The sequence below is a fragment of the Colletotrichum siamense genome (assembly GCF_013390195.1).
Source record: "Colletotrichum siamense strain Cg363 chromosome Unknown KSG_Cg363_contig04, whole genome shotgun sequence".
Taxonomy (NCBI): domain Eukaryota; kingdom Fungi; phylum Ascomycota; class Sordariomycetes; order Glomerellales; family Glomerellaceae; genus Colletotrichum; species Colletotrichum siamense.
In genome coordinates, this window is record NW_023501017.1 from 6077455 (window position 1) to 6095521 (window position 18067).

The 18067-nt window shown below is 51.0% G+C and overlaps 6 protein-coding genes across 6 annotated transcripts; 3 read left to right on the plus strand and 3 right to left on the minus strand.

Moving 5' to 3' along the window:
* Window positions 1–1554: 1554 nt before the first annotated feature.
* Window positions 1555–3437, minus strand: mlcE-4 (Efflux pump mlcE; the record flags this gene model as incomplete). Its single annotated transcript, XM_036639414.1, has 9 exons — window positions 1555–1560; window positions 1622–1798; window positions 1865–2025; window positions 2082–2582; window positions 2654–2725; window positions 2776–2799; window positions 2856–3030; window positions 3077–3205; window positions 3264–3437. 9 exons carry the CDS (start codon window positions 3435–3437, stop codon window positions 1555–1557), a joined length of 1419 nt encoding a protein of 472 aa, XP_036496754.1.
* Window positions 3438–5325: 1888 nt separating this feature from the next.
* LIP5-1 (Lipase 5) lies at window positions 5326–7195 on the plus strand (the record flags this gene model as incomplete). The annotated part of the gene is made up of 4 exons (XM_036639415.1): window positions 5326–5583; window positions 5639–5745; window positions 5801–6930; window positions 7008–7195. The coding sequence occupies 4 exons, from the start codon at window positions 5326–5328 to the stop codon at window positions 7193–7195; spliced, it is 1683 nt and encodes a 560-aa protein (XP_036496532.1).
* A 1883-nt stretch (window positions 7196–9078) lies between these two features.
* CGCS363_v007567 (uncharacterized protein) lies at window positions 9079–9658 on the plus strand (the record flags this gene model as incomplete). The annotated part of the gene is made up of 2 exons (XM_036639416.1): window positions 9079–9478; window positions 9537–9658. The coding sequence occupies 2 exons, from the start codon at window positions 9079–9081 to the stop codon at window positions 9656–9658; spliced, it is 522 nt and encodes a 173-aa protein (XP_036496765.1).
* Window positions 9659–11142: 1484 nt separating this feature from the next.
* OPT3 (Oligopeptide transporter 3) lies at window positions 11143–13731 on the plus strand (the record flags this gene model as incomplete). Its single annotated transcript, XM_036639417.1, has 4 exons — window positions 11143–11864; window positions 11972–12858; window positions 12909–13506; window positions 13572–13731. 4 exons carry the CDS (start codon window positions 11143–11145, stop codon window positions 13729–13731), a joined length of 2367 nt encoding a protein of 788 aa, XP_036496768.1.
* Window positions 13732–13839: 108 nt separating this feature from the next.
* Window positions 13840–15210, minus strand: CGCS363_v007569 (uncharacterized protein; the record flags this gene model as incomplete). The annotated part of the gene is made up of 3 exons (XM_036639418.1): window positions 13840–14364; window positions 14426–14520; window positions 14571–15210. 3 exons carry the CDS (start codon window positions 15208–15210, stop codon window positions 13840–13842), a joined length of 1260 nt encoding a protein of 419 aa, XP_036496071.1.
* Window positions 15211–16374: 1164 nt separating this feature from the next.
* Window positions 16375–17757, minus strand: afvA-2 (NADPH dehydrogenase afvA; the record flags this gene model as incomplete). The annotated part of the gene is made up of 2 exons (XM_036639419.1): window positions 16375–17397; window positions 17452–17757. The coding sequence occupies 2 exons, from the start codon at window positions 17755–17757 to the stop codon at window positions 16375–16377; spliced, it is 1329 nt and encodes a 442-aa protein (XP_036495900.1).
* Between the last annotated feature and the right edge of the window lie 310 nt (window positions 17758–18067).

An 18067-nucleotide genomic window follows, 5' to 3' on the forward strand; every position in this document is an offset into this window, starting at 1 on the left:
CCGAAGCTGCGGGACGACAAGATGAACTCGTAGATCGCGCGAACTCTATCCCACAATACTCGTTTTCGCCTCTTGGGACGCACGTTCCAACGCTTTCCATTTATTTTGCGGGCGCACTGTTGCCTTCTTGAGTCAAGAGCGGGTCGATGAGACCCTGAACACCTGTCGAGACGGTCAAAGCGCATGAGTACTGCCTTCTTGGCTCCCCGCGGGCGGGTTATCTCTCAGATCAGTTTCAGCATGCCTCGCGGGGAGGCTGTCGGGCTGGACCTGACTTGGTGAACGAACCACTATTCAGATAAACAGACTGACGGGCAGAAAAGCCACCTGACTCCATCAAGGCGATGGCGGTGCTCAGCCTCTGCCGAGTGCTTATGTTCGGTCTTGGCACGCCGTTCATTATATCTGAAAAGACTGAGATGAGGATGGGCAGTAGAATCGACTGGCCGCTTTTCCGAGAGGAAAGCAAAGTCTTTGTCAAGCTTTCCGGATTTGCAAGAGCTCAAAGTCTAACGGCCGTCGCTCGTAGATCAAAGGCATCGCCGAAGACGAACAGTGGATCGCCTCGGAGGAATGGCCCCCGGTGATCCCAGCGTCCGGCCGCTCCGAGAACGAACGATTTGGGGGTTGGAGAAGATGGCAACCGTTCGACAGCTAGGGGCTGGCTGTACAGTAGCTTTGGCAGATCAGAGGGCTGAAACGCGTCAACTGTTCTGTTGGGACGTTCCAATCTTTGTGTACAGTGTACTACGTAGGTGCCACGTTGCGTGACCATAGGCACATGCCTAACTAGAGCGAGGTAGGCAACTCTGAGCCCATCATCGCCTGTTGAGATTCCCCAGCGGCCTGCTTTCCTCCCCGCGCCATGCCGTCGGTAGCCACCCACTTTCCGGCGCATGATAGAATTTCATGTGCCACGAGAAAGAGTCAGTCTTCGCAGTTGAGCAGCTCTTGAAGTGTGGCTCGTCTAGTTGTTGACAACTTGAGTTGCGAGTTGTTGACGCGTCATGTGTCTTTGAATCAGTTCCTTCGTGCACAATTCCTTCTTTGGACGAGTCTGTAGCTGAAGCCACATCGCAACGCGTACACTGAGCGCACGGTTGCCCACCTCCACCATCCGACCATCACTCCTGATGCCTCGCTTAGCAGTGAAGGTCCACTTTCAACCGCTGAATCCGGACTCCAGGATTCGGAGTCAACTCTAAATACTGGACATTCAACCATCGTGATTGCTGTTCGGATCTTAGGTAACATGTATGGACTTCGCTCGTTCGCTCGGTGAGCTATCGGTGATTACCTGCTTTAGATGGAACCTTTGCACCGAGGTTGTTCAGTAATAGAATGACTAAGGTATGGCTATCTCGCTAACAGTAATTATTCTCAATCGGTCGAAAAACCTAAAGCTCTTCTTTTATGATGAGCTCGAGTCAGGTTTCGTAGGTTTCTTATTGGGTCTAAGATCCTTCCATCCCATCCCCCATGCAAAACAGAATGACGCGATCGCGAGTCCTAGCGATAGGAAAAACTCCTTGTCGATGCTGGATACGTAGGCCATCAACACTCCTGGCAGTGCAACTTGAGCAACAACTTTGCGGAACCCAGTTGCGCCCGCTCCAATTACCAAGTCAGGGTCGACGTCCGGGGCGAACACGGGGAGGTCTGCTTTCAGAGCGCCAACGAAGATGGCGTTGCCCAATGCCAAGGCAATGGCCGAACCCATGAATTGAGAGAATGTCACGAAAGACATTCCTTGGGCAATCTGCTCCGGAGGCAAATTGGCTTGTATGGCGATGCTTGGCTAGAGAACCCAGTTGTCAGTTTGCCTTTCTAATATCCAATGCTCAGCTGAAACATTGCAACTTACAATTTGCAACACGACACCACGACCAGCTCCGGTAAGAATCTGGAACCCTACCCATTGCGCAATCGGTGTAGTTGGTGTCAATGTTGTGAAGAGCCCACTGGCAACGATTGTTACTGCGGTGCCTCCGATAGCCCATGGAAGGTAATATCCGAGCTTGCCCACTAATAAGAAAGTCAGCAAACTTTTTGCCAAAGTCTGAGTTTGAAGCGCAACTGACCTAGTATACCTCCACCAAAGGCAGCTACGAGTTGCGACAGAATACTCGGTAAAACATTGACTCCGCTCTGGGAAGGCGTTGAGCCCTGGACGGCTTGGAAGTAGAGCGGAAGGAGATAGATCTGGATCATCGCAGAACCGACCATCGTGAAGTTGGTTGAAGCGGCGCACCACACCGGCCGCTTTCCTGCCATTGATCTGGGGATAAGTGCATCATCACCCTTTCGATAATTCCAAGTCAAGAACGCGACGAAAGATACTGCAGAACCGCAGAACATCCCAATGACCGTTGGGCTACTGAACTCCTCGTTTCCGCCAATCTCCAAAGCCAGAAGCAGCAAGACAGCAGCTCCAGCGCAAAGAACAAATCCAAGAAAGTCGAGGTATTGATGTAGCTTCGGAATCACAGCCATCGGACTTGGTTTCGGCACTTGATCGGGAATATCTGTCCAAACGAGGAGAGGCAAGACTAAACCGCCGATAGGAAGGTTGATGTAGAAAGCTGCACGCCATCATCTGATGTTAGAGCTGACGTCTTTTTCGGGAACCTTCAGCAGGTGTAAAGTTACTCACCCCATCTCCACGTGCTGTACTGCGTTATCACGCCTCCTAGAACTGGACCGAAGACACTTCCACTGTTTGCGACTTTACATGTTGTTAGCTTAGACCGTTACGCGATAGTTGCGAAGACCTACGGCCAATCAGCAATCCAGTAAGAGCTGTTGCCTGGTTGTTAGCGTGTGACAAAATGAATAAGAGGTCAGATCAAACCAACCTGGTCTCTTTTCCAAAGGTACGGAACCCGCAATGATTGTAAGTCCTCCACTCATGATACCAGCGCTGCCCATTCCTGCAATGACTCTACCGACAATCAAGATCATTGAAGACGTCGCGGCGCCGCAAATCAGCGAGCCGAGTTCGAAGACCACCAGGAACGTGAAAAACGACCACTACGACTATCAGCAAGGAACTACTATGTGTATTCGCTTCTCTTACTTTAGAGCTAAAATAGCGATATATCTTTCCCGTAAGGGGCTGAAATGCTGCGTTTGCGAGGTGATACGCACTTCCATACCAGCCAATGTCGCCAAGAGAGTGGAATTCGTCGGTAATCGCTGGAATTGCCTATGACAGTATCAGCCCCAAAGGTCTCTGGCAGCCTTCCCAGGCAGCTTTGGCTTACAGTGACAATAATCGAGCTGTCGAGGAACATGAGCCAGCAGACAAGAGTCACGCAGGTCATCACCAGGAATAATCTGTATCCAGACAAGTACTTAGGCGTTGACGGTACAACCAGAGCTGACGGTTCATCTCTCTTCTCGTTCTCTTGATTCTCTTGAATGGTTTCTGTGCTCATGTTGATTGATTTCTCTTGAACGAGGCCAGGACTTCTGGTCTTTTCGTCCGCGAATACGGATGGAAACGTGTCTGTAGAGGTGAGGCTCAAGTCTATGGAGAGCGTCTGCCGGTCGGTTATGGTGACAATGCTACGCCTTCTCACAGTTGAGGCTCTAGCTACGGAATAGGCGTCTGGTTCGCGATCCATGGCGCTAAACTTCCGATTTCGATCAATCAAAAACCTCTAGGTGTAACTGTCCCCTCCAAAAATGGGACCTGAAGACTTGGCGCCGGGGGGAAAGAGAGTTAGGGCGCGCAAGGAAAGGACGGTCTAACGGTAATATCTTTCTGTTCCCTTAAACCCTGGACAAGGCTTACTAGGCGTCAGCTCGGTGTCGGTGTACGAATTATGCGACTGTTAAGGATTTAAACTTTGCACAGCAATCTGGACTACCATGACACGAGGCGAAATTATGCAAAAAGGGGGTCATGAGTGTCGCAGACCAGTAGCCCACGACTCGTGAGTCGTGTATTGTTACATGGATGGCCATTTGTGTCGTTCTCGGCTGCGTTTCTGCCACAAAGTCTATTGCGTTTGGGCCGATGGGAAAGGCCAGGACGACGGGACACATAGGCGTGAAGGTGACCATGGCTGGCGGAAAATTATTCCCTGGTCTTTTTGCGCCATGTTCCCGGCCGAGTTTCCGCCACACTGAAGTCGAAGAGAGGAGGTGGGTGGTGCACGTGGTCCGTCAACTGAGGTGGGATATGCGACAGTCTTCGATTCCTTGGCAAAATCTCAAGGCCATGGCTCTGGGATGAGTCTTCAATTAGACGAACATACTTACCTAGGTGGGTTGCAGGTACGACCTAACTAGTAGACGCGAAAGCGAAGAACGCGATCGGGGGTCCGCAAGTCAGCTTTGGTTGTCGACAACTACCTCCTGCAATCTAGTCATAAGGTTCAGCGGTACACAGTCAATGGAAAGTTACTTCACATTGCGATCAAGTAATAGCGTCTCAGACTATGGGCGCCCACCGGAATTATCCGATAGACGAGTTGATAGACTTGCAGGGAAAGGGGCTTCCATGAAGTCTGTAGTTGTCCATGGCATATACCTGGTTACGTAGAGCCATCGGTTTCAAAGAGTCATAGTCTTAGCGGTAAAGTCTTACGATAATCTTCGAGGTCTACCCTACGTTATTTGCAAAGTCTAGTCGTTATCAACAGGGGCGAAAGGTATACGAAGGCGATACGAAGAGCACACTCGGAAGCCATCGGTACTACTCGGCCCTCGGAAGTTGGTTACGTCTCTGTGAGGACTAGCACGAAAGGGGTTCTCCAAGGTTGACCACAGCTCTTGATATCCATCATACCGTAAAGTCTCGTTCAAGTCGGAATCCGCTGAAGTAGGGGGTCTGATTCGTCACAGGCCCTAATACTGTGTGTAATTTCCCCCTACTAGCTTAATCAAGGCCCTGGGGAGACAGGGTCTATGTCCAATGAAATAGGTGTGCAAGGGGGTTGCAGGGGGATGCGGATTCCGACTTGAAAAAGATTCTACGGTGTAGTCTTTCGATCGCTTTGAAACAGCCTACCTCCATACTCGAGGTCAATCAATTGTATGCCAACTTCGATTCTTTTTGGTGACGGTTGTTGCGCAGGATAAAATCACGACGGGCGATGATTGACTGTCAACTCGGCATATCGCGGCAATCTGCCTCTTATCGCCACGTTCCCGGGCCTTATCGTCGGCTATCTGCCATAACAGTCGGCTAGTTGGTACATCATGTAGTATTCGGAAGATCACAACCGAATGTAAACAAAAGAACTGCTGTAGCCGCGAAAATGAGATCCTCTCTCTGTTTCCTGTCAGATTCCCATCTGTCGGTTTTCATGATTGAATATGGTTTCACTGGTGTTGTTAAGCAATGTTTTGCTGCTCGTGTTTCAACGGGTAAACGCAGGACCTGTTGTCACTGTACAGAACGGGACTTACGAAGGTCTTCACCTGGACAACTACGAACAAGATGTCTTCCTCGGAATGCCATACGCTCAACCTCCAGTTGGAGATCGCCGTTTCAAAGCACCAGAAAGTCTGAACACATCGTGGCAGACGCCCCGGTCAGCAGTCGAGTATGCTGATATCTGCATGCAATACACTGTGAGAGCTAACCATGTGAACAACATGAATTGAAAGCTGACCGTGCCAACTCAAGGCCCCTCCCAGCTACCCAATGTCTGAAGACTGCCTGTCGCTGAACGTCATCCGGCCGAGCGACTACAACGGAACAGAAGCTCTTCCTGTTGCAGTCTGGATCCACGGGTTTGTTTCTATGCCCCAATGTTGCGTACTGAGACTGACACGGTACCTACTGTAGGGCCGGCCTCTATGCCGGTTCATCCAGGGAAACCAACTTAACGAACTTTGTACGACAAGCCAGCGCCGCTCAGAAACCTTTGATTGCCGTCTCCATCAACTATCGACTCTCAGCCTTTGGGTTTCTCTGGGGATCCAATGAGTTGACAGCCAATGGTTCTGCGAATAATGGCCTCCGTGACCAAAGGTTGGCTTTGAGCTGGATCCAAGAGAATATCGCCGCTTTCGGCGGAGATCCACGCGAGGTCACAATCTTTGGTCAGAGTGCGGGAGGCCTATCCGTCGGTAAGCATCTGATTGCGTACGGTGGCAGGGACGACGGTCTGTTTCGCGGAGCAATCATGCAAAGTGGCGGTATGGCAGAGAAGTGGCCATACAACGTAAAGGATCCCGTTGCGTACACCGAGGATCTCTACCGAAACATCACGGAAACGGGCTGCGCCGACAAGACCAGCCCGCTCGAGTGCCTCCGCAGTTTACCTGTCGAGTCCTTGTCCGCCGCTCTGAATGTCAGCAACACACCTGTATTCTCAGGTACCGGCCTTGGACCATGGCTTACGCAAGTCGATGGTGATTTCCTCCGGGATGGGCCGACCGCATCTCTTGACAAGGGCCATTTCGTTCGTGTACCAATTATGTACTCGACGACAACAGATGAGGCAACTGTCTTCATGTTTGGTGGACCCATTGACACCGACGACGACTTCAAAGCACTTGTTGCGGCTGGCGGCCCAGACGAGACCACTGTGTCCAAGATCGAGGCCTTGTACCCCAGTAATACCACCGGACTCCCCGCAGTGTATACTCCCTCAACGGAAGATGTTCAATTGTACGGCGCTCAGTGGAAGCGAGGGGTCATGTTTCACACTGATGTTGTCGAAACAACATCACGACGAATGACTTTGAAGGCCTGGGCTACTGCTGGACAAAAGGCATATTCAGCTAGGGTCAATCTCTTACCTCCTAGCTCCACGGCCCGTTTAGGTTCGCATCACTCCATGGATGTCAACTTCATTTTCGCAAATTTGGACGCCACCACGTCCAACCAAACACAATTCGCGACAGCCTCCAAGCTCATGAGCGGAGCTTGGGCGTCATTCGTCTCGGAACTTGACCCCAATCATCACGGAGGTACGTTTACTTGGCAGGACTTCCTATATTGAGCTGCCGTGTCTTCGTAGAAAAGAGTTGCTAACAGGGTAAACAAGTTTCTGACGCGCCAAATTGGCCCACGTGGACTGGAAATGTCGCAAACGAGACTGGGAGCTACGGAAGTAACTTGGTCTTCAACGCCAACAGCGACCCTTCGTCGAATTCGTTTCTCGAGCAGGACAACTATCGGGTTTCTCAGACAGACTATTTGGCAAGCGTTATGCAGAGTCAGATGTACTACTAAAGGAGAAGGATGGACACCAGAGAACAACTGCAGACTTGGCAATCATCACTTTCTCGGGTCCCTCAAACCCGCATGCATCCCACATGCTCAGCGTTTTTGATGAGGGTTGACTGAATTCCCTCGTCATCCGATTCGGCGAGACTGTGACGTTCTCCACAAACTTAATCTCAGTGCCTGAGAGTCGTTCACGCCAAGAAGGCCTTTGCGCCCTGGATACTTGGCAGATGCCTGCCATCCCACCGGGCTGCTGGCAAGAATACGAACACAATTTCCGCAGTTGAGGTAGCCCCGTGAACATCCCTCCGGAACGCGTTATAAATGCCAGGGACTCGGTTAATTGGTAGCAATGTGGCGCCAGCCAAATGTTACACACGGGATGCAAGGGACGCTATTCCGTCCTTCGCTATTGGTTTACACGTGTTTCTTTCGAATTGCTTGGCGTTGGCATTCCAGTCGATGGGATAATGCAAATGCAACGCTGAAATACAATAACAATGAGCATATAATCTAACAGCGAACCTTGCGATTCCTTGAAACGCTTTCAATATCTATCTTACCTTTTGAGCCCAGCCACAACCCATTTGTTGAGGTTTACGCAACACCATGGAAAATTCTGCTTGTACTTTGATGAATGCCTGTTAAGCATCGTGTTGCTGTTTATGATAACCAGGAAATTTCCCGAAACACTTTGCTACTTGATTCAAGTTTGAATAGACACGAAAGAGTGAGAACAGTACACCACCAGCAAGCCTTTCATTTTGTACATCATCTGAAGTCTTTCTCATTCGTATGTCTCAGTAGTTAGCCGCTGAAAGCAGAATATCGCCATGAAGCCAGACGAATCTAGCACAGTAAGGGGACAAATCCTTCAATTGGACCCAAAGGACCGATGGAAGCCCATCGACTACATCCGCAACATCGTATTCTTCGTCCTCCGGCATCCGATTCGAGAGGATATCTTGCGGACTTCTCTCGACAACTTGATACGAAACCACCTCCCCATTCTCGGTTCCAAGATTCAGTCAGATGGAAAGCAGGGAGGTCTGGTTTGTCATCTCCCAACACCTTCTCACGATGGCCCACTTTTCGGATGGTCGAGCCGCCGCGTTCGAACAACTCTGGCCGCAAGCCAACTTCTACCCGCATCAAATATATCAGCTAGCCAAGGGGTCACATGGGGGAAGTCAATCGTTGATATAGAGAAAGAATGGACCCCTACAACCTGGCCAAGAGCACGCTATGAGGATAAGCCAGATACCGCAACGTTTCTTGTGCATCTGACCCAGTATGAAGATGCGACTGTTGTATGTACGAACATTCCACATGCGATTGTGGACCAGCTGGGGTTCTCTAGCTTTGTGAGAGCGTGGCTGCAAGTAGCACGTGGGGAAAAGCCAGCTCAGTTCCTGCAACTTGAACGCGGGGCTCTCGACGGTCCAAAAGACCTAAGTGAGAAAGAACTGCAGAGAAAGGCAACTTACAGAGTTACAACTGCCAAAGAGAGAGCTGGGATCTTACTGGGTTTTGTTCCGGAACTCATCTTGCAACCATCCGAAACCCGACGACTCTTGGTTTTCCCTGAGGCTTTGATTGCCAACTTACGAGAGAAACATCAAGCAAAGATCGCTTCGACTCACGGAGCAAAGTTGCAGGTGACAAACGGGGACATTGTCGCGGCTCTTCTGTTGAAGGTGAGACCTGTGATCTCCACTAGCGTTGCTATAACGATGCTGATAAATATTCCAGTTAACTCACTTGCATAGAAAGAAACCAAAAATGATCATGCTGACTGGAACTGTGAATGGCAAGTTAAATGGCTTGAGGTATGAGTAAAATATTGATGAACTAACGTTGAGGCAGCTCGGGGTCGCCATCCGGCACTCATGGCCGATCAGCCATACCTTCACAATGCAGTTATGTACAGCACAGCACATTTCTCAATCAGCCGAGACACGTCCGTATGCGACATAGCCTACCACAATCGACTTGCAGTTATAGAAGCTCTTAAGCCTGAGAATATCGACCGGGCTTTTGCGGTGACTCGAGAGATCGCCTTACGCGGGTACACTATCCACGTCTGCGAACCTGGGGAGCTCAGTTTCACCATCACCAACTGGACAGCAGCTTGGCATGGGATTGATTTCTCTAAATGCCGTGATCAACCTGCCGGCGAAGACGAAGAACTGGTTGCAGACACAGAACAGCATGCTGAACCACAGCATGTACCCACACCATCACCGCTTGTGTTTGGTCACTCGCTTCCCAGAGGAAGGCCTACCAGATGTAAGTGGAATTAGATTTCGTTACAAGCTTCTGGAGGTGGCTAATCATTGGCCGTTAGTCAACGCCCAGATCATGTGCAAGGCGGAAGGCGGCTGTTGGTGCGACTTCACATCATCCACCAAGAACATGGCCCTAGTTGACCAGCTCATGAGTGTTGATCCATCCCCGGAGTCAATATAGACCTCTCCCGACTATTCTTTCTCAAACAGGCGGAAGAAATTGTTGCCCAGATGCGGAGGTAATCAGTATGAGACTATGCATGAGTCGGGGGCAAGAGAATCACAGTTCGATCATCACATAGAAATAGAGAAACAAGCAGACTTTCGGGTTGCTCGACATTGCATTTACCACGAAGAACTTTGCCACTGCTTCTATGCTCTGCTTGGGGTTTATCGGCTTGCCAATCCCTGCTCAATCTCACATCTCAGTGGTTGGTCGATCACACCACTGTGTCGCCATACATAACAGCCCTGCAGACTGCAGTCAGCATTTGACATGACTGAGGCTAATGTGAAAGGGATGCATTCAAGTTTGCTTCTCTCAATCGGATTCAATGACATGATCGAGACTGGAATTAGAATCTCCGCACTAGTACTTTGTATGCTGCCCCGAGCTGCCCTAAGCCAGGAAGTCATGGTTGACCTCATGCGGAGACTGCTGCACGTTTGCTCTGTTGTAACAATTGAGCAGGCCCGTGTCTGAGGAATATCAAGTCAAACCAAGATCAGAGTTCGCTTCAGAGAATGAGGAATAAGCTGGGGACAAAACGACTGCCCTGTCACTCATCAAGTCTATGTCGGACTCGGCAATGCAACAAGGTATCATCGAGTTTCGGTTAACACCGGGAGCATGCTCATCTTCACCGGATCCAGAACTCGCAGGCGCGCAATGAACCAGGTGTACAACGAGTACGAGGTCGGATCCGAGCAGCGCTAAAGCGCGCCGAAGACGCGTGGAAAATGGAAAATTTGAAGTTGAGGCCCCAATCAGAAGGCATTGGCCAAAGACCGTGTCCCACTGTACCCATCTCGTTTAAACCGTTTAGCGGCGGTGGGTGTGCGAGGTTGATCCTGACTCGATGGAGGGCACTTTTGCCGATGGCGCAATTGCTCTTATGTACGACTTTGATGAGAAAGGTCACCAACGTGAGCAAGACTTTTCCTTTGCCACCCGCACCTTGAGTGAATTCGCAATCGAGGGCATGATCTAAGAACGAGTTCGTGATTGAGGCGGTTGAGTCCGAGGAGGAACTTTTTGTAGGAACACGATCCATCGTCAACATCCCCGGCCATCCCACGTAGGCCCGACTTCAATGTGACTCCGCCACACCAGTCAAGAGCCCTAAAGCCAAACATCCGAGCCGCAGATCCGGGCGAGGTCGTGCCATCGTGCGACGCAGGCAATATAAACATGAAAAACGCCGATGACACCATCGCAGAGATCCACTGCGTCTAACCGTTCAAGGTCACCTCCCAAATCTGGAAGCTGTTCGGTGTCTGCAAGACTTGTGGGCGAACATGTTCGGTCCTCGATATAAGATGCATCAGGTAGCCAGGGTTGCTTTCGGGATAAAAGCTTGTATCCCCCAGGCTTGGCCGACTTGGCTCCCGTGTGGCGTGCTTTTCCAAGAATCTTGGCGATCAGCCGCTTGAACGACATCTGCCATGTCCCCCTCAACCACCACACAGCCACCGGCCGCTAGCGAGCCCAAGACCTCCGGCAACGACGCCATTTCCGCCGAGTCTCCCCGCGATGGTACGCCCGAGAAGACGTCCAGCGAGCGCGCCGCTCCCTTCACGGAGGGCGACATGGAGAAGCCGCCTTTTGTTTTTACGACGCAAGCGAACGGATCCGAGGTAGCATTTGACGAAGATGACCCGCGATTGCAGGACATCCCGCCATACGTCCGCCGCATCGTGAGCCTGTCGGATGACCCCGAACTGCCGACACTCACCTTCCGCTACTTCGTCCTCACCATCATCTTTGTTATTCCCGGAGCGTTCCTCAGTATGATGAGCCATTTCCGTACCACCTACGCGCCGTACTCCGTCTTTTTCGTGCAGATCGCTTCCAGCTATGCTGGTGTTTGGCTCGCCAAGGTTCTGCCTGCATGGCAAGTCAAGCTGCCATTTGGATACGGCTTCAACCTGAACCCCGGACCATTCAGCGTCAAAGAGCATGTTCTCGTTACCATTTCTGCAGCATCTGGAGCGACTTACAACCTGGGCTACACCCCGGTTGCTATGGCCGAGCTCTACTTCAACTCCCGCATCAACCCGGCGGCTGCCATCTTCTTCATGTGGGGCATTGTCTGGACGGGCTACTCTTTCGCGGCTCTCGCTCGTCAGTTTCTGATCTACGATCCCCAGTTCCCGTGGTTTACTGCGTAAGTTTCTGTTCCTTCAAAGAATTTGTCTTTGGTACTACTTACTATTGCGCATTGCGCACGGGAGATAAATCCTTTGTCCAAGCATTAGACTGACTTCGACTTAGTCTCTGCCAAACTGCTCTATTCGAGACGCAAAAGAAACAGCGCGAGAACCCCACTGCTGCCTCTCGCAAGCAGACCAGAGTTTTCTTCCTCGCTCTGGCCGGCATGACCCTCTGGCAGTTCCTGCCCGAGTATGTCTTCCCGATGCTTGGCTCTCTGGCCTTCCTCTGCTGGGTTGCGCCGAACAACGAGACCGCAAACTTCGTCGGTGCCGGTTTCGGTGGAATGGGAATGCTCAACTTGTCCCTCGACTGGTCCAACATCTCGAGCAGTGCGAGCTTGTTCTTGACCCCCTGGTGGACCCAGGTTGTCATGTTCCTGGGCTTCGCTTGCAGCGCCTGGATTCTGATCCCGGCTGCTAAATTCGGTCACCTTGGAGAGTGGAACAAGCACCTCATGTCCAACCGTCTATTCCTCGAGAACGGAACATCTTACCCAACCACTTCGCTACTTACTGCGGACGTCTCCTTCAATGAGACAGCTTATCAGGAACTTGGACCCCCGTTCATTAGTACTCACGTCCTCTGGACCATGTTTTTCGATTATGCAAGCTATACGTCGGCATTGGTGTGGGCTGGACTCTTCGGCTACAAGACCATCAAAGCCAGTCTCGAGAAATTGCGCCAGCGCAGCAAGAGCGGAGCTGAGATCAGCACTCAGTACAACGATCAACTCAGTATCCTTCAACGCTCATACAAGGAGGTCCCCATGTGGTGGTTCTTGGCCTTGTTTGCCGCTTCTTTCATCTCTCTAGTCACCATTACCGCAACTGGTCAGATGTTCATTCCGGTCTGGACTTACTTCGTCGCCATTGGTACTGGAGCCATTCTGGTCGTTCCCCTGGGGTACCTGTACGCCTTGTCAAACTTCCAACTGGCAATCGGCACTGGTATGTTGAAATCCATTCTTTATCGCGCAATATAAACTAACGGAGCACAGTCAATGAGCTGTTGTACGGCCTCATGGTAAACTCTGTCAGCGGCTTCAAGAACCCGACCGGAGCTTCCGCCTACGGTGCTATTGCTGGCAACGCCTGGTACCGCGCGCAATTGAACTTGCAAGACATGAAAATCGGTCACTACATGCATTTGCCACCCAAGACTGTCTTCTTCTCTCAAGTATTCGGCAGCTTCTTGGGCGTCCCGATCAACTATGCCGTCGTCCGCTGGGTGCTTGACACCAAGTTCGACTACCTTACTGGCGCCAAGGAAGACCCTGCTCATCAGTGGACTGCGCAGTCTCTCACGTCCAACCTCACTATGGGTGTGCAGTACGTGCTCATCGGCCCTCGTCGCCTCTTCCAACAACACATCTACAAGGTTCTTCCCTATGGCTTCCTCGTTGGCGCCTTCGTCCCGGTTCTGATCTTCGCCCTGCACCGCTTCTTTCCGCGGGCCAAGTTCCAGCTGTGGAACTCGACCATCTTCTTTTCCACCATGGCTAGCTTCTACGGCAACATCAGCACCGGATACTTCAGCAGCTTCATCGGTGGATTTGTCGTCATGTTCTGGGCATACAGATATCGCTACGATCTTTGGTAAGTGACCCAGCGTGATATTTCACCGTTCTCGCGTCACAAAGTTGCTAACGCCATATCAACAGGGCCCGATGGAACTACATTCTGGCGGCAGCCTTTGATGCAGGCTTCAACTTCAACATGCTGTTGACGTTCTTGTTCTTCGGCGCAGGAAAGATTGTGACGATGCCTTATTGGTGGGGTAATAATGAGGCCAGTTCTGAGAGATGCTTCGCCCTCAGCTAGGTTCATTTTGGCATGCAACTATAGAGATTATGTAGCCGATCAAATATAGGTTTTTAACACACTTTTCAGTGTCACGCTCCAGCAGTACTCTTCGTCAGAATGGACTTGCTACAACACTTCATGACCATTCCCCGTCCAGTACCCAAGGCCCCCATTCTCAAATATCGTTTCGCGAACGACAAAGGAGGCACTCATGGCCTCAAGTTCGTCGGTCGTCGGCTGTGGACGATGCATCTGTCCATCCGGAACAGATTCGAATAACTTTAGTAGTTGATGTTGCTGTATGCGTTTCCAGTCCCACAGCACGTAAGCCCGGTCCCGAAGCCAATCGTTGTGGTCGAGCATCAGCCAAGAACCAACCGGCTGACTTTTATGCGCTGCATACCAGGCCTCACACGGTCCTTTGTCGACATCTTCGTCCATGCCGCGACTAAACACAATCGACAGCAAGTCACCTTCATCGCGGCCTTCTGATCCAGAGTCGTCACTGCAGTAGGCACGAAGTACGTCGAACAGTGCCCCTGGACAGTTGGCCCAGCCTATCCTGGAGCTAGATCTTAGTAACTTGTTTCTGGTTTGGTATGAAGAATCCGATTTCACCAGACGCCGGAGAAAAAGAATTCCTTCTGCCATCTGTTGTTCATGTGAGCCTATGTGCAGTGTGCAAAGACATTATTGGAGTACAACAACTCACCCAGATTTGTCTTTCGTCATTTATCCTGCCACAATGAAGGTAGTCGACGTTTAGTTCACCAAAGAGGACGTCGTGGGCGATAACATCAGTACTGGCTTCAACGCTAAATCAGACCTTGGTTCCTTATCGATCGCGAGAAACTTACCTGCGGCAAACCTCGATTCCCAAAATTCTGCGACAGAGCCGATCTGTTCATTTTCCCAAGGTGGGTTCCTTGAAAAGAACTTGACGTGTGCTGTATTACCCAAGGGTTCTCTGCGATCTTTGTACATATTCCTGAAGAGGGTGTAGAATAGCTCGAGGCGATAAAACGCTCGGCAGAAGTTGTAACGTTCCTCAACTGACAAATTTGGTTGTGTGGTAACTTGGAGCTGGTCTGAGTGGAGGCGTTCCCAAGACTCAGCGGCAAAGCTGGAGGTGAATTCCATAATCGCTTGGTGCCTTTTTGACATCTCTTGTCGATGGACAACTGACATTGCCTGTATGCGGCTACCTAAAAGGGACGGTTTATCATACAGAGTGTCGAATAGGTCGCGCACTGCTTCGCTTTCGATTTCGCGGGGGTGGTGAAGACGGAAACGAGATGCCTCTATGACACCCACGGCGTAAGGGAGCAGGGCTGGTGTTATCTGTTGTCGTAGAATTGCAACGTCGATTCCATGGATTTGATTGAACGAGTTATAGATGTGACGGCAAGTTAGCAACGCTGCGGTTAGAGACTGGAAGTCATCGAGACTCCCGAGGATGGATGCTACGAGCTCACACGGCAGCGTTGTGAAAGACATGATGCACCGATGAGGTGTCTGGGTCTCACCCTGCTAGTGCGAGTAGGCAAATAGGAAGGAGGAACGCAGTATAAGGCCGTGTCAATGAAGCTTCATCCCAAGCTAATGAAGACTTGAAGGCGAGAAGATCGATCAGTGCATCCAGCCGCACGTCAGCCATCAGCTGAGTGCAGGGCGGCTGCCTAGGCTAAGCCACATTGAGCTGGGCCCATCAACCAATCAGCATGTGAATTTCTTGTTTTGCATCAGTCGGTGTGTTTCAGGAGTTCGAATGTTTTAATCTGGAGAAATCATTGCGAAGCAAGCCTGAACTTGATTGATTCGTGGTTGTTACTGACAAGTGGTAACCGGCGCGGCGAGCCATCTGATGCCGCCCTTCTGCTACCAGGCGTGGGCTAATCCCCAACGCGCACATACATGTCTTCAATCTCTGGCTCATACAACTTCAAGACTGCTGATCTCTGAACATTACCTTTACCAGCCAATTTCCAAGCGGAGACCATCCATCAAATAGCTCACGTAGCTCCGCGAATGGGCTTCCTGTAATCCTGCACAGTACATAGAGCACTAGCATGTAGATCGGCGTCTCAGTTCAGACCCAAAAAAAGTGTACCAACGGAGAACTCGATTTCCGAAGGACAGCGGAGTAAATGTGAGGCTGCTTACCTGTATTGCTTATTCTCAACGCCGGATTTCTGAAGCATGACGATCGCATTGCACACATAGTCAGCCTATACATGACGGCAATTCCGGCAGTCTCGATGGGGCACCAGCCGTTCGGCTCGGTACTTGAGTGGTGCTGACAACCGTTTCAGATGCATACATAAGCGATCAGGCGTGGCTCACGAGCATCTAGAATGCTTACTCGGAGTCTCGGAATAGCTTGCTGCACTCAACTTAGTTGGTTTCATTATATCAGAGGCAGAAATGTTCTCTGCAGTCCTACATGGAGCCCTTGCTTCGTTGTTGATGAGGGGACTTCTTGGACTTCCATGCCAAATGTTATGTGTCTATGTATGACATCCATATAGGTCTCTGGGTGGCACTGACTGAGGTGCTTTTACTGCTTTTTCCCCTACTGTGAAAACCCCTACTGGGTGGGCTCGAAACTTCCTCAACATAGGTCTCTGGGTAAAGTATGAGGACACTATAAATTCTCAGACTTTAGTCCTCATACGGGAGCATCTCAGGCTTCTTCGGCACTTTCTTGACTCTTCCCTTGAAACCCCATCCAATCTGCTTCGCAACATGGATGTCAACACCCAAGTCATCAGCCCATTGCCACACAAGACCTGGGTTCTTTTGGAAACCTCGACCGGCAGCAATCAAGTCCAACGGAGTGTCCCCTTCCTCATCAGAACCCGTTATCAGCTTCTCGGCGAGGTTTCCGTCCTTGATAATACCCACAGCGCTAACAAGCATCTTATCTCCAACAGCCGCTTTGATCTTCTTGGCCATGGGTGCTTGGAAGCCAGCGCTGGCAACAATCTTCTGTTGAGAATGATTGCCACCAGTGGACACATCGAGCACATCTACCCTGTGATCCGCCAGAATTTGAGCCAGCTTCACACTCTCGTCGACGGTCCAGCTTGGGCCGTCCCACTCGGGGTTCGTATCGAGCCAGTCGGTTGCACTGATTCGAACAAAGAGTGGCATGCCCTCGGGAATGACCTCGCGAACAGCATCGACGAGCTCGATGGCGAGACGAGTGCGGTTCTCGAACGAACCGCCGTATTGATCTGTGCGCTTGTTGCTCGCTGGAGAGAGGAAGCTGGAGATGAGATAGCCATGCGCAAAATGAAGCTCAATTACATCGAACCCGGCATGAAGAGAACGGTAAGCACCCTTGACAAAATCTTGCTTCAGTTGGTCTATCTCGGCGATAGTCATCTCCCGGGGAGTGGCGTGCTTGTCGGACCAGGCAAGATCACTCGGGCCGACCACATCTTGAGGCCAACCTCCAGCTTCTTGACCAGCAAGTGTCTCGAAGCCCAACCAGGGAGCAAGAGTTGATGCTTTCCTTCCGGCGTGCGCCAGTTGAATGGCGATGAGCTGATTTTGGCTGTGAGCGAATTCGACGTGTTTCTTCAGAGTCTCAACATGGGCATCAAGCCAGATGCCAGAGTCTTCCGGTGTGATGCGGCCGTTGGCCTGCACGGCTGTAGCTTCGACCATCATGAGGCCAGGCTTCGGGAGCGTTAGTCTCTTCATCCTTTGAACGTTATGTGATGGGCTACTTACTCCGCGCTGAACCATACCACCGTAGTGCGCAATGTGCCAAGGGGTGTGGAAGCCCTCATGAGCACTGTACTGGCACATGGGACTGACCCATATGCGATTCTGGAGGGTGGCACCTCGAATTTTCAAGGGGCTGAATAGCTTGGGAATAGGCTCTCCGGAAGGCTGGGGGTCAACAGCACTGCCTGGGCGAGGGTCTTGCTTGGGAGAGAAGAACGAGCAATTGTCGGCAGCCTCGTTGAAGGGTCCCTCTTCGGCTGTTACGCCGGGTTGAGATTGAGTGATGCGATGGGTGAGGAATGCGGACATTGTAAATGATTCTTTTCTCCAAAGGTTTGAGAGTGTTGATATGTGATCGTGGAAGAACGCTCTCGGTGCGTCGTTTCTAGATTTTTTGGCTGCTGCAGGTTGGGAACATATTTATACCATACATCGTGGCAACTATCGTGACAAGCGTTGGAGCTATAACTAATAGCGCGACGAGAATCGAATTGTCCCAAAAGTGGAAACCTGGTCGTACGAAACAGTGTGCCCGTGGGCCCGACACATCTCATTTGTGGAGCTTCACCGTGCCAGGCTCACAATTGACTCCTTTGACTACGAGAATCTGTCAATTCTC